This window comes from Tenrec ecaudatus, chromosome 11 (genome assembly GCF_050624435.1).
Source record: "Tenrec ecaudatus isolate mTenEca1 chromosome 11, mTenEca1.hap1, whole genome shotgun sequence".
NCBI lineage: Eukaryota > Metazoa > Chordata > Mammalia > Afrosoricida > Tenrecidae > Tenrec > Tenrec ecaudatus.
Window position 1 is genome coordinate 10,998,425 of NC_134540.1, and position 14,746 is coordinate 11,013,170.

Consider the following 14,746-nt stretch of genomic DNA (forward strand, 5'->3'; position numbering starts at 1 on the left):
TTCTTTTGCATATTTTTCCCTTCTTTGGTAAAAAGTTACTAAAAGTAAAAGAAAAAAGTTACTTAAAATGCTTCCTACTGTCCTTCAACTTCACGTTTCCATTAGATCAGGCTTTTCTGCTTGGGCTCATGCACATATTTTTAACATTGTTGTACTTAGATGCTCATTTATTTAATTGTATTCCTGAAAATACAGCTCAAACAATACTGTTTAAATGTTTATTATTTCTGTTTCAGTTTCCAACCTTGTGCAATCAGTACTACAAATTAATTACATTCATCTGTGAGATATTTCCCGAAAAAATTCCACAACTTCCTGAAGATCTCTTTAAAAGCCTGATGTACTCCCTCGAACTAGGAATGACATCGTATCCTTTACATGAGCGTCACTTGTTACCTGGGGGAAAGGCCTTACCTACAGAGAAGTGTCTAAAATTTGTGTTCTTGCTTCTTCTTTTGTGGTTCCATTTTATTCCCAAAGATATCGCCTCCATAGTTGTTCTAATTCTGTGTTCCTCATGTGTTGTCGTCCTTGTGCGTTTGCGACAGTCTGCCTTTAACCGCGTCTGGAAGCAGGCGGCACCTCCATCAAGGCCCTCCCCAGCTCTTCACTCCTTGTCTGTGCGCTGAGCAGAATCACTGCCGACTTGGAAACACGTGGCAGAAACTCTTGAGAGACACTTGACACTAACAGGTTGACTCGTGTATCTCGGTCTCCATGTCTGGCTATTGATGCGACCTCTGACTTGTTGATCCGTGGTAAACCAAGTCGATCCCATGTGATTTGTTCCCTGACCCACATGCTCAGAATGAGTTCGGAGGTTTGCCAGCTCTGCCTGGAGGCCCTGACGCCGTTAGCAGAACAGTGTGCGAAAGCACAAGAGACCGATTCACCGCTGTTTCTGGCAACACGGCACTTTCTGAAGGTGAGCTATTGAGACAACAGGCAGCAAGATCACCTGCTTGGAACATATGACCGCTGTGGCAGCTTGTCCTCCAGGGAGGAGCGCCACTGAGGGCCAAGTGCTTGCTCTCTTTCTGCTGTTTGTCTGGGGAGAGATTTGGGGTCCTTGATTGGTCATTGTAATAGGATGCTTGATAATTGGAAGTTCTCCATGGGTTTTTCAGAGGTTCCTCTCATGAAATCAGTCTGAAGAAGTAAATCAGGATAAGCTCTCCCCTGCCCCCAGCTTTTTCTGAGTGGGGCTGGCCTGGGGGTCCTATCCCCCCATCAGTGAGTTCTCATAAGAGATCCTTATTGTCATTTCAGCTGGTGTTCGACATGCTGGTGTTGCAGAAGCACAGCACCGAGATGACCACAGCTGCCGGGGAAGCGTTCTACACACTAGTGTGCTTACATCAGGTACCGGGGAGCAGGCCTGCCCCACACTGGGGGGCAGCACTGCGGGGAGGTGGTTCAGACCAGCGGCTCCCTATGCCTGCAGGGTGCACACGTTCTCTGGCTCTGGCCTTGCGCTCTGCAGGGAAGGGTTCAAAAAATCCAAGGAAAAATTCCCCATTCCTTTTCCTTCTGTTTGTCCAGGGACTTTCTGAACCCCCTGCTATTTCAAAGGGAGGCCACATTTTTGAGCTATAACTTTGTAAAAGTTGACCTGGCAGCCACCTGCAGTAGTTAATGCACCCTTGTTTTCCTTCTGCTACCGTCACCACCCGCCTGTCCACGTGCCTGCCTGGCCACGGCCCCAGAGCTCGCCCAGATAGAACTGTGCCCTAGAGGAAGCCAGCAGTGTGAACATGCCTGGTTCCTGGGAGCATATTTTATGGTCTGTTGTCTTGTAATTGGCTGATCAGGGAGACAAGATGAGTAAGCCAAGACTGGGGGAGAGTTGAAAGAAACAGTGTATCATTTCATTTTGTTTTGTGGAGCCTTTGAAAATACTCTGAAGGCACTCACTGACTTGAAGAAACGTTATCTGGGCCCCGGTGGCCTGCCAGTATCAGAAAGAATCCTCCTGTTGGCCCACCACCAGTTACCACTTCCCGCTGCTTGGCAGGCCGGGTTTGATTTCATTTCCGTTTTAAGACAGAAATAGGTTTTGAGGACTATCTCACATAGTACTTAAGAGCCCCTTCCTACAGTCTGTTACCCACCTGCACTCCAAGCTGAAGGTGCTGTGAGACTTTGGCTCTCTGCTATAAGGATAGACCATCCCCAGGTGGTATCCTCTCTTCCAGGTTTGTGACCCCTCTGTCATTTGGTTTCCTCAGTGCTTACTTGGGAGGTAGTGTCCCCAGAGAGAAACCCAAACACATCGGTATACCCAGGAAAGAAAATGGGGACTTGCGACTAGCTAGCATGCTACCCCGCTGGTCTGGCTCCAAAGGTGAACCACCCACTTGGTCTGTATCAGACTGAGCCTTGGGCATGGCGGTTAGGGTAGCCGCCCTGGCCCCAGGCTGGTGGCTAAGGGGCTGCCGTGCTGCAACTCCTGTTTGTTTTTTCTGAATGACCCCGGTCTCCCTGTAGAGCTGCTGAGCTCAAGCTCCAGGTGTGTGACCCTCCTGAGTGCTCGCTTCTGCTTCGAGAAAGGACAACCACACACCTGCCCAGCACTCGCACCGGCCTTGGTGTGAGGGGTGGCGGTCCTTAGATCGGAGTTGACAAGCTGTGTTGATGAAGCCCTGGGAAAGAAGGGAACATCATAGCAGATCTTGCTTTGTGCAAATCGCCAAGTAAGCGAACGACTTGCTTTGAACATCCTGAAGAGGCGGCGCCACACAGCCGTTAATCATAGGGGCTCGGAGCCAGGGGCTGGGCGTCTTGCTTGCGTATGGGCGAGTATCTTGACTATGTGATACCGTCTCACTGTGTTGCCATCGCACTGTGTCGCAGAGCCCCCACCTGTAGACCAGGCACATAACCTGGGCCTCCTTCAGAGTGGCTGTCCTTAGGCGCTGAGGTCATCCATGTGCGACTTGGGCACAGTGCCTCGAACAGAGAGCATCCCGGAAGTGTTCGTATCAAAGAGCTGTCCAGTTCTGCCCTCTAGCCACCCGGCCTGTGCGCTCTTCTAAGGACGATGGGCTTTCATGTTCACATTCTCTCTCCCACAGGCCGAATATTCTGAACTGGTGGAAACCTTGCTGTCGAGTCAGCAAGACCCTGTTATTTACCAGCGGCTAGCCGATGCCTTCAACAAGCTGACTGCCAGCAGCACTCCTCCCACGCTGGATCGGAAGCAGAAGATGGCCTTCCTCAAGAGTCTAGAAGAATTCATGGCAAATGTTGGTGGCCTCCTTTGTGTAAAATAAACAACAAAACTTACCGCTTAAATTAGATCCTTTCTGCAAAGTGCACTGCAATGCCGACAGTTGACTTGAGTCTTGTCCCTGTTCCTCGTTGTTTGGACCTGGAGAGCCTGCCCGTTTGCTCTGTGAAACAGGAGAGGGCAACTTTGAGTCTGCTTCTGCTGTTAACTGTCAGCCACGCTCTGTCATATAGGTATTGTAGCTTTCCAGCAGTGATCTAAAATGTTCAGAACGAAGTTCCATACATGTGCAAACAGATACGGGCACCACAAAGTACGTACTCAGTGCCTTGCCCCCTTTTATCAAACAAAAGTGGCTAGCCAAAGTTTAGAAATTGTGTTACGTGTCCCATGGGTACCTGCTAGGCCAGGGTTTCCCAGGATGCTCCCCCGGGGTCACTGTGATCCCCAGAGAAGCTGGTTTGGAAGGCAGATTTGGGGGCCCACGCCTAAGATCTGTGGTTAGAATTCCTGGTTGTTGGCTTTTGGAATCTTCATGTAATAAGCTCCCCACCCACCAGCCCAGGAGCTTTGAAAATCAGGTAAAAGATAGAGAAAACTCTGAGGAGATTTTTTTGTTTTGTTTTTTTGCTTTCAAGCTCCCCCCCCCCCCTTGATGACTAAGTTTGTGATTGACAGAATGGGGGAAACAACACTAGCTGTTTGTGGGCATCTTTTTTGCATACATACGTGTTTTCTCCCACGTGCATGCTCCTCTCCCACATGCACACGCACACACATCATCAACACGGGTTGGCAGGTTTTGTGTAATCCAGGTCTCTGTCGTGCTCCGATGCCTAACTTTAGGTGGTGATGTGTGTATTTTTGGCCCATGAAGCGAACTTTAGGAACTGTAGCCATTTCATTGCCTTAATTTTTAAAAGGAAAGTTAAAAAAAGGGTTTGTTTGAGTAAGAAATCAAGTTTTCATGCATCAGTCGGGTTGTGCGTTGGCTGCCGTCGGCTGGCCTCCCTCGTGGTGAAGTACTCATGTAGGACGTGGACTGCTAGGGAAATGAGAGCCCCTTTTCTGTGGAGCCTCACTCGGAGCATGTCTGCAGACTCCCTGAATGACCTGCTTCAGCAATAACTATTTCAAAGGTTGTAAATGACTGATTCATACTGTAGATTGGGGCATTGGGGATACTAATTATGTGAGAGGGGTGTTCTACTCGAGCAGATGAGAAAGCTCACCTCATTTGTAGTTTGGGGTTTTTCTCATCGGAAATTCTGGTCCGCTGCCGTGCCCCCTTCATTCCATGTGGCTGCCAGTGACAACACTGAGGGCTCGGGCATAGGGAACTCTTGGCAGTCCCATAGCCCACGGCGACAGCCAGTCCCCCTGTGGGGTGGGCGCCCTCTGACTCAGGAGTGGTTGTCCCCTGCTGGGTTCTGGATACCTATATGCAAAGCCACCCCTCAACTATATTTTTATATGTGAGCTACATAAAGCATATACTCCACCTGGTTGCTGTGCAGAATGGTCTGGCTCTGCCATTTCCAAACAGTTGAGAGGTGACAAGACCAGAGCTAAATAGCAGCCAGCCTGAGCACAGTTGACGGTGGGTGCCAGGGAGCCCAAGCCTTGGGCCATAGCTTTTCAGGAGCATTTTTAATGTCATCACCATTCAGTAGCAATTGAGGGAGACCAGAAAATTCTTATAAGTCTGCTTCGAAAAAATCTCTTCACGAAGTCTACTTTTTTTTTAACCTAAAAAATGGTAAATGCATTTATTGTGAACAGTGCGTTTATTTTCAGATCTGCCCCCTTCCTTTAGCCAGGAGCCCTGGTGGGGTAGTAGTCACGAGCTGGGCTGCTAACCGGAAAGTCAACAGTTTAAAACCACCAGCCGCTCTTTGGAAGAAAGATGAGGCTTTCTACTCCTGTGAAGAGTTACAATGTTGGAAACTCACAGGGACAGCTCTGTCCTATAGGATTGCTGTAAGTTGACATGGACTCAGTAGTAGTGAGTTTGGCTTTGGTTTTTCCTTTAGGGAACGCGGAATCGGGTGCAGCATAAATAACCACTCTTTCGATTTCCCTCTGGCTTTCTTGGTTGCCCTGTGTCTCTTAGACCCATGTGTGTGATGGAGCCACCAAGCCTGGCAGCTGGCCAGTAGCCCTGCCGCCCATGACACTCTAGTCAGGTGACCACGGAACCGCGGGGTGTGCAGCACAGGAAGTCAGTGAAGTAGGGAATCAGCAGGCATCCACATGGAATAACTTTTAACCAGATAGAAATCCTTTTACTAAATTTGCCCAGAATGCTGGTGCGCTTTTAAGAGACCACTTTTAAGGAATGCACCACTTACTGCAGATTGGACCAAATAATAAGAGATTACCAGCATGTCGATTTGTAGCAAATGGGGGAATTCCACCACCCCCTACCCCCAAACTTTTTTTTTTAAGGGATGGGGATGCCACTCCATTGCAGAGGCTAGACTGCTTTCAGAGTGTTTGGGTCTGTACTTGTCTGGTCGGGTGCAACGCTTGTTGGCTAGTTTGGGCTTTTCATTTTGTTGTTCTTTTGTCTTTTGTTACGTGGTTACTGTCCTCACCCTTCACCCCCCCGCCCCCCCCCTAAAATGCTCTTGGCCCGGTCGGTATCCAAAACTCGGGCTGAATTCCAGCAAATGGATTTTCCTCATTAAAACTATTGTCAAAACATTCTTAAAGACTGAAATATCATTTGTGCCCAATTGCATTTTCAGATTTGTGTGAGTTGTAAAATACCTGCTATTGAGAGAACTTCTAACCTCTGGATGTCGATTCATTCTTGGGTTTATTTCTGATTTTCTTTTCGTTGATGTGTTAGCTTCCCAAAGGGGCCCACAATCACTGCAGACACAGTAGGTCCGATCGTGTCATCACAGCATGCAATTGTGTCGTATTTATATGTTTGGAAAGGCTGGCTGGCCAGCAAGTCAGGATGGCTGGCCACCTTGCTGACGAAGCTCCTTGACCATGGACCTGTCGGTGTTCCTGTGCAGCAGTTCTGCCATATCTGCCTGCCTGCTAGACGGTGGCCTGCCCATGCCAGTGCGTTGAGTTTCCTCTGGTATAAAGTGTGGTATGGGGAAAGAAAGAAAATGTTTGCGATATTTTTCATACCAACTGTTAGACCTCCATCTTCATGATAAACCATGTTGCCTAACAATAGTGCATTACTCTGTTCAGGTGAGGTGGTTAGTACCAACTATTTTCATTTTTATTGCAAAACCAAATGTGACCTTCCCCCAATCAACATTGTTAAACACCACCTTTATTTTCTCAAATTTAACCTTTTTTTGCGGGGGGGGGGGTAAAATGTCAAGTCTTTACCATTCTAATATCTGTTCATACTTGTTTGGACGCACAAGTATTAAAAGCAACTAGCTATAACTGTCCAGGGTTTCAGGTTTGCGTATCCGGGGACATGGAGTCAGGTGATCTTCACGCTGCTGTTTTTGCTACTACCCGTGTTCACTTTGCCATCCTTTTCATTGGCATTTCTAAGTTATTGCCTCTGTTGGTGACTGTTACTGGTTCCTGAGTAGAATTAAAGTCACTGAAAAGTAAGGCTAATTTTTCTTGTCGGGAGGAACTTCAGCATTCTTAAGGTTTCCTGAAACTAGAGTAAGGAACTGACCTGGATATTGGTTAGTAACAGCACCACCCCCCTATAAATTCGCTAACAAACAGCATAGCTTGAGGATGTAATACCTTTTTTAAAAATTATTGAAAATATGAGTGCACATTCTCTGACTTGATATGAATGTTCTGAAAGCACTGAATTTAAAATGGTCTTTCAAGGGGGTTTTCTAAAATTGGAAATTATGTAAATGAGGCACACGGTTGAGCTCAGGCCGCGTTAAAACGCCAGGGCTTGTGTGGAACTTTAAACCTCATAATTGAGATGAAAGAAATGGGAAATATGCTGGATTAGTTGTAATGGAAAGCCCCTGGCATATTTAGCCAAAGAATATGTTACGAACAGGTAAAAATAGAAGCTTCCTAATGGGGTCCATGCTGTCCTAAAGATGGACATGGGATTCTGTTTCTGGCCTCCAGCTCTCTGGGCATAAGACTTAATAAAGGCCAGCGTATTGCAAGTTGACGGTATAGAAGGGAGAGCTGTGGCTTGCCATCGGCTCCATGGGTACTCAGCATAGGCCATTTGCCCACTTCTTTATTTGGGTTTTCTCTTCCTGTGTCCCAAGGCCTCCTCACATGGATGGGGTTTCCTTTACCCACTTTCAAACTGTATTCTTGGCCCTCTTAGCTGTAAGAAGCTGCCCTATGCGAACCGCTTGTTTTCCTACTCGGCAAGGAAAACCTGCAGCTGCACCCTGTACTGAATGGGGATCTGGCTGGTGGTGTTGTCTGGGCACAAACTACCCAGAGATACAATTATGAAAAAGTGCAAATACTCGTATTATGATTTGGTTCTCTGTGCAAAAACGAAGTAGAGTGTCAGCCAAAAAAGGGAAGCGAACTCCTAAAAGAGACGGATTGACGCCGCGGCTGCAGCAACGGGCTCAGACACAGCACCGATGTGCGGCTGGTGCAGGACGGGCCGTTGGTCCTCTGTCCATGGGACACTGTGGGTCAGAACCAACTTGATGGCACTTCGCAGCGGCAAGCCAGAAGAGCTCCAAGCAGAATTTGTGGTTCAGTGGTCACAACATGTTAGCATTGCTACTCTTCACCTGTAAAATTTTTTAAATTTATAAATATTAAAATTTTAAGCGCACACTAAGACTTCAATTTCTTTAAAGAGGCCTGAGGGCAAGTATGCTGTTGGAGTATTTTCCTCCACCGAACATGGCTAATGAAGGTGTAGAGTTGCATTGGACTTTTGAAAAGATGCTGCAGTATTCTTTTAAGAAGTGAATCAAGGCTATGTATTGAGCTAGTAACAAGCTGAATATCAAATTTATAAACTTTTATTTGTATTTTTAAAATCCATAAATGGGAGTCAAAATGTGTCTTTTCACTAAATATTTTTATTACATTTTTGTTTTGAGCATGTGTGATTTGTTCGTGGGTATTTAGCTAGCCTCTCTCATAAAACTTAGGACCGGGGCGCCTCTGTTCGCCGCCGCAGGATGACTGACACAGGTGACATAACCCAGTCCTAGAAATGCAGGAAATACCTGTATTGCTAACTGCTCACATTTCCCTTGAAGGAGCAGCCCTAGCCCTAACTGAATACCCAGTACTCAGAAATTTAAAATCCTGTTTATGTTTTGTAAGCTTTAGTATGCTGCTTGTTGCCTCCACCAACAGTCTTGGACACAACGTCGGAGTTATTAGCAGAGTGATTGGATTTGGGGCCCGATTGCAGTAAATATTTTTAGTAGTTTGAGTCTTTCTCTTCTTTCTTTTTGGGGAGGAAGTGGGGAATCACCAGTCTGTTACCTGTTAGAGTTTCTCCACTTTCCCAATCTAATCTTAACAACTGACAGTCGTGTTTCTAAGGGAGGAAAAGGCGGTTTGAAATGCTTAACAGTCTTTCTTAGGTCCCATGCAGACTCGCCCCACTTGCAGTGGGGACAGGACACTTGTGGTTGGCAAGGACGAGGCACCGTCTTCCCGTCCCCTCTCATCAGGGTGGGACTGTAGGCACAAGCCACGGGCCTGCCATTTGAGAGTGAGAAGTGATTTTAAAGATCCCAAATTGCAAATATTGACTACTAGTTTTCCAAGACATCCTAAAGATTGCTCCCCAAACACCACAGGTTTCCATCGAGTGGCCAGCCAATGTTGGCTTTGGTGCACTGGTTTGATTATGGTTTGGTTTTTAAGCACAGGATCCCAGCCTTGGGTGGTCAGTGCTCCCAACTTGCATTTCCTCTTTTGCAGCTAAGTAGAAACAAAGACCATATTTAATGAATTGTTGAGAAACCCCACACAGCACTTACTGTCCACACACAACAACATGTGGTGCACACTCCCCAGGTCAAGTATGCGTGCTGTCCACCAAGACCTGAGGCAAGTCCTCAGAGATTCCACAGTTGATGACCGGAAGTAGAGTTGAAAGGAAAGTTTTGTAGTGGTTAGCAGTTTTGATACTTTGCTAGGTTAGGTTTCAAATATTCCTGTCAACCCAAATTCTTAGTAATCCTCGTTTGCACACTGGATTAACACTGCACGGGGCAGGTGGTCCTCTCTGGACTGGCAGAGGCAAGGAGACCACATCGGATCGATATGAGTGTCCATGGATATAACATGTATTACGGCATCCTAAGTGCTCTTACCCAAGAAAGTGATTTAAGCAGTGATGTATAAAGCCCATATTCAGTAAGTTCCATCCTTTTAAATGCTTTCCCGGAAAACATTTGTTTCATTAGATAAGTCACTCGCAGTCTCAAAAAGCAAAAACAAACTCCATACCATTGGGTCCTTGCCGACTCATGGCGACCCGATAGGACGGTAGAACTGGCCCTGTGCGTTTCCGAGACTAACCCCTTACAGGAGTATAGACAGCCACATGAAGTCTCGGGTCTGAGGAGAGGTCATTTTAAATTCCGTTGTGTTCTCAATGACACAATGTGATCTTAGATCTACGGCAGCCTTTACGGTGCTACTCTGCAGAGGGTTGGCCACAATGAAAGCAGGTACTCTCTCGAAGGGCGCAGTTTCCATTTCCTCTGAATCAAATGTTCCTTTCCTACAACAGAAATGTGCTTAAATAAATAAAGCAATGTGCTGTGATTCCCAGAGCTTCCTCCATCAGTTCGACTCTGCCTGCTACCACATTTGTGAGCAATAAAATAGGCTTCTTTATTGGCCTTGAGCCTGTAATACACTGAAGCACACTATGAAGCTGAAAGATCTTCATCACGTTTCTGTGAGACTGAATTCTGGGGACCATGCATGCCTAATTTGGTAGGAAAGCGTTCCAAGAAGGGAAGAGAGAGCTGTGGAAACAGCCTGTGTTCACTGTAGTCTCGGGTGATGTGCTCATTGCTGCTGTCATTACTGGGCTCCTGTAGTTGCATGTAATCAGCTTAAAAGACAATCTACCTTTGTCTTAAGAGATCATTGTGGGGTTTTCCTCACCATTTCAACAAGAATTTGACACATGAAGTGTATCAAGATGAAAAGTCCTCTCGGAACACACCAAAGGAATGACTTCTGAGTTGAATTTGGAAGCATCTTTCAGATGCAGTTTAACTTGTTAAATAATTTCCCCATCATTTCAGCAAAGAGACCCTGATGCAGTATTGGGCTGTGCACTGAGCTTCGAACCACAAGCCAGTAGTCTGAACCCAGGAGCCACTCTGAGGGGGAAAGATGAGACTCTATTCCTGAAAGGATTGGAAGTCTCAAACCCAAAGGCCAGTTCTAGTCTGCCCTGTAGGGACACTAGGAGTCAACTTGATGACTGAGCGTGGTGTGGCTTTTCATTTATTTGATCAGAATTATTTTGCCTGTGGTGGTAAAAATTCTGATAGCTGAAAACCATTACCGTGTCAAGGGTTTCTCTAGGAAACTATCTTTACTGACTTGCTGTTGGAGGCATCGATTCTATTGATAAAGGGTATCAAGAGTTGAACTTCCTCGTGTGCGCAGTCACTTTTTTCCTCCTAAAATTCAGCTAAATACTCCAACAGTGTCTGCACAGACAATTGAACAACATTCACTGTTAGCATTTGGCAACCATGTCACTCTCCTTCACTGAGTTGTTCCTCCCTGGTGAACACAAACTCACTGCCCTCTGCTTCCCATTGGACCATCTGATCCCAGACAGAGCCGTGCTCAAGGTCGACCCTTTTGAGTTGTTATGCTAGATTACTTGCTTTTCAGAAGACTTTAGGGGATCTTTCTGAATTACAGTTTAAAGGGTCTCAAGGCAATAGTTTGAGGAATTCATCCTCTATGGCTCCAAAAAGTGAGAATTTGAAACTCTGTACATTATCCCCCTGCCATCTTTGATCAACATCTTCACTAATGATATCTGGGGCACCATCCAGGTCTGAGGTCTCAAGGCAAAGGAGGCAGTTGTTAATAGAGGCAACTAGCCACGCATTTCATGTCCTCCGAGTCCGCTGTCCCAGGCCTTGGGTGGGTGGTTGCGTGCCAGCCTTTACAGACCCCAGGCGCTGTGCAGCAAACTCGGTGGTAGACGAGAAGCACTGCGCACATGAGGCCATGACGGTAACCTCCAAACTGATTTTGTATGTGAACAGCCTCAGGAGCTTTTGTTCTCTGCCTTCATAAACGGATCATTACAACTTTTTGACCGCAATTTCACTAAGCCCAGCTCTTACTGAGTTTGATTTTTATATCACTTTCAATCCGCTTGTCCACCCTCTCATCCTCCTAGCCATAAATAAACTTGTTTCTGTACATTTGCTTTTTTATATTAGTGAAGTCATACAATTTTCTTGTTTGTTTTAAACATTTTATTAGGGACTCATACAACTCTTACCACAATCCAAACATCCATCCATTGTGTAAAGCACACCTGTATATGCTTTGCCCTCATTTTCAAAGCATTTTCTCTCCACTTAAGCCCTTTGCATCAGGTCCTCTTTTTTCCCTCCCTCCCCGCTCCCCCTCCCTCATGAGCCCTTGATAATTTATAAATTAATATTTTGTCATATCTTACCCTGTCTGGTGTCTCCCTTCACCCCCTTCTCTGTTGTCTGTCCCCCAGGGAGGAGGTGATATGTAGATCCTTGTAATTGATATGTAGATCCTTGTAATCTGTTCCCTCTTTCCAACCCACTCACCCTCTACCCTCCCAGTATCGCCCCTCATCCCCTGGTTCTGAAGGTATCATCCACCCTGGATTCCCTGTGCCTCCAGCTCCTATCTGCACCAGTGTACATCCTCTGGTCTTGCCAGACTTGCAAGGTAGAATTCGGATCATGGTAGTTGGGGGGAGGAAGCATTTAGGAACTGGAGGAAAGCTGTATTCATCTGTGCTACATGGCACCCTGACTGACTCACTGACTGAACTCCCCTAGACCCCCCTCTACAAGGGGATTTCCAGCAGCTGACAAATGGGCTTTGGGTCTCCACTCTGTACTTCCCCCTTCATTCACTATGGTAAGATTATTTTTGTTCTGATAATGCCTTATATCTGATCCCTTCGACACCTCGTGATCGCACAGGCTGGTGTGCTTCTTCCATGTGGGCTTTGTTCCTTCTGAGCTAGATGGCCGCTTGTTTACTTTCAAGCCTTTAAGACCCCAGACACTCTCTTTTGATACCCGGGCACCATCAGCTTTCTTTGCCACATTTGCTTATGTACCCGTTTGTCCTCAGAGATCGTTATCATGGAGGTGTGCACTCAGTGATATAATTTTTTGTTCTTTGATGCCTGATCCCTTCGGAACCACTTGATCACACAGGCTGGTGTGTTCTTCCATGTGGGCTTCGTTGCTTCTGAGCTAGATGGCCGCTTCTTTATCTTCAAGCCTTTAAGACCCCAGACGCTATCTCTTGATAGCCGGGCACCAACAGCTTTCTTCACCACATTTGCTTGTTCACTTGCTTTGGCTTCAGCGGTTGTGTTGGGAGGGTGAGCATCATAGAATGCCAATTTAATAGAAGAAAGTATTCATGCATTGAGGGAGTGCTTGAGTAGAGGCCCAAGGTCCTTCCGCCACCTTAATACTAAACCTATAAATAAAGGCATGTAGATCTATTTCCCCATCCTCATATATGTTTGCATATGTACATGTCTTTGTCTAGACCTCTGTAAATGCCCTTTGCCTCCTAGCTCTTTCCTCTATTTCCCTTGACTTTCCTCCTGTCTCACTATCATGCTCCATCCCCACCTGGGTTGCAGCTATACCTCTTCATTACCTTACCCTTGATCATTCCCTACTAGGCCTGCCACTCCTACCTCACCACCAATTTGGATCTCTTGTTCCCTTGTCCCTGGGTTTGTTAACACCACTTCCTTCCTCCCCACCTCCCCATATCCCATGTCCCCCCGGAACTGTCGGTCCCATTGTTTTTCCTCCAGCTTGTTCATCCAGCCTATCTTATTTAGACAGACCTGTGGAGATAATAACATGCACAAAAACAAGACAGAGGAAAAGAAAGCAACAGTATACAACAAAACAACGAACTACTGACAACAAAACAAAACACATCAAGAACGAAAAGCTTGTAGTTAGTTCAAGGTCGTTTGTAGGCCTTTAGGAGTGTTTTCCAGTCCAGTCTTTTGGGGCACCACGCCCTGGCCCCAAAGTCCACTTTCAGCATTCCCTGGGGACTTTGCTGTTCCGCTGCATATACAATATTTTAAAAATCATTTTATTGGGGGCTCTTACAACTCTTCTCACAATTCATCCATACATCCATTGTGTCAAGCACGTATGTACACAGGTTGCCATCATTTTCAGAACATTTCTTTCTACCTGAGCCCTTGGTGACAGCTCATTAACCCCCCTCCCCAACATCCCTCATGAACCCTGGATAATTAATTTTCTTTTCATGTCTTATAGTGGCCAATGGCTCCACCCACTTTTCTGTTTTCCATCCCCATGAAAGGGGGTTGGTTATATGTAGATCATTGTGATCGGTTCCTCCTTTCTTCCCCCATACCCTCCTAGTATTGCTACTCTCATTATTGGTCCTGAGGGGTTTTATCTGTCCTGGATTCCCTGTTCCCAGCTCTATCTGTACCTGTGTACATGCTCTGGTCTAGCCAGATTTGTAAGGTAGAATTGGGGTCATGATAGTAGGGGGTGGGGGAAGCATTAAAGAACTAGAGGAAAGTTGTGTGTTTCATTGGTGTTATACTGCACCCTGATTGGCTTGTCTCTTCCTGTGACCCTTCTGTAAAGGGATGTCCAATTCTCTATAGGTGGGCTTTGGGTCTCCACGCCATACTCCCCCTCATTCACATTGATAGGATTTTTTTGTTCTGGGTCTTTGATACCTGATCCCGTCAACACCTCATGATCACACAGTGCTTCTTGCATGTGGGCTAGATGGCCACTTGTTTATCTTCAAGCCTTTAAGATCCCAGATGATATATTTTTTGGTAGCCGAGAACCATCAGCTTTCTTCACCTCATTTGCTTATGTACCCACTTTGTCTTCAGTGATCGTGTCGGTAAGGTGAGCATCATGGAATGCCAGTTTAATAGAACAAAGTATTCTTGCATTCAGGGAGTACTTGAGTAGAGGTCCCATGTCCATCTTTTACCTTAATACTTATCATATATGTACATAGATCTATTTCCCTATCATTATATAAATATATTTACATATGTACATGCCTGTATTTAGACCTCTATAAATGGTCTTTGCTTCCTGGTTCTTTCCTCTATTTCCTTTTCCTTTCCTCTTGTTCCACTATCGTGTTCAGCCTTCATCCAGGTTTCAGTAATTCTTCTCAGTTACGTTGCCCTTGATCAAGCCTCATGAGGCATCCTATACCCTTCTCGTCATCAATTTCAGATCACATGTTCCCTTGTCCCTGCAATATTTGAGGTTGACTTACAGCACACCACACCACATCTTCCAGCTC

General features: G+C 46.1%; 1 protein-coding gene across 4 annotated transcripts in view; it reads left to right on the forward strand.

The window, feature by feature from the left end:
- XPO4 (exportin 4) overlaps window positions 1-8,000 on the forward strand; it is a 93,999-nt gene extending 85,999 nt beyond the window's left edge. For all 4 annotated transcript variants that reach the window (XM_075562841.1, XM_075562842.1, XM_075562845.1 and 1 more), the window contains exons 20-23: window positions 237-367; window positions 808-925; window positions 1,270-1,362; window positions 3,075-8,000. In XM_075562841.1, coding sequence (XP_075418956.1) covers window positions 237-367; window positions 808-925; window positions 1,270-1,362; window positions 3,075-3,272 — 540 coding nt within the window. In that variant the 3' untranslated portion in view covers window positions 3,273-8,000. The remainder of the gene's footprint in view (window positions 1-236; window positions 368-807; window positions 926-1,269; window positions 1,363-3,074) is intronic.
- The last annotated feature ends 6,746 nt before the right edge of the window (window positions 8,001-14,746 follow it).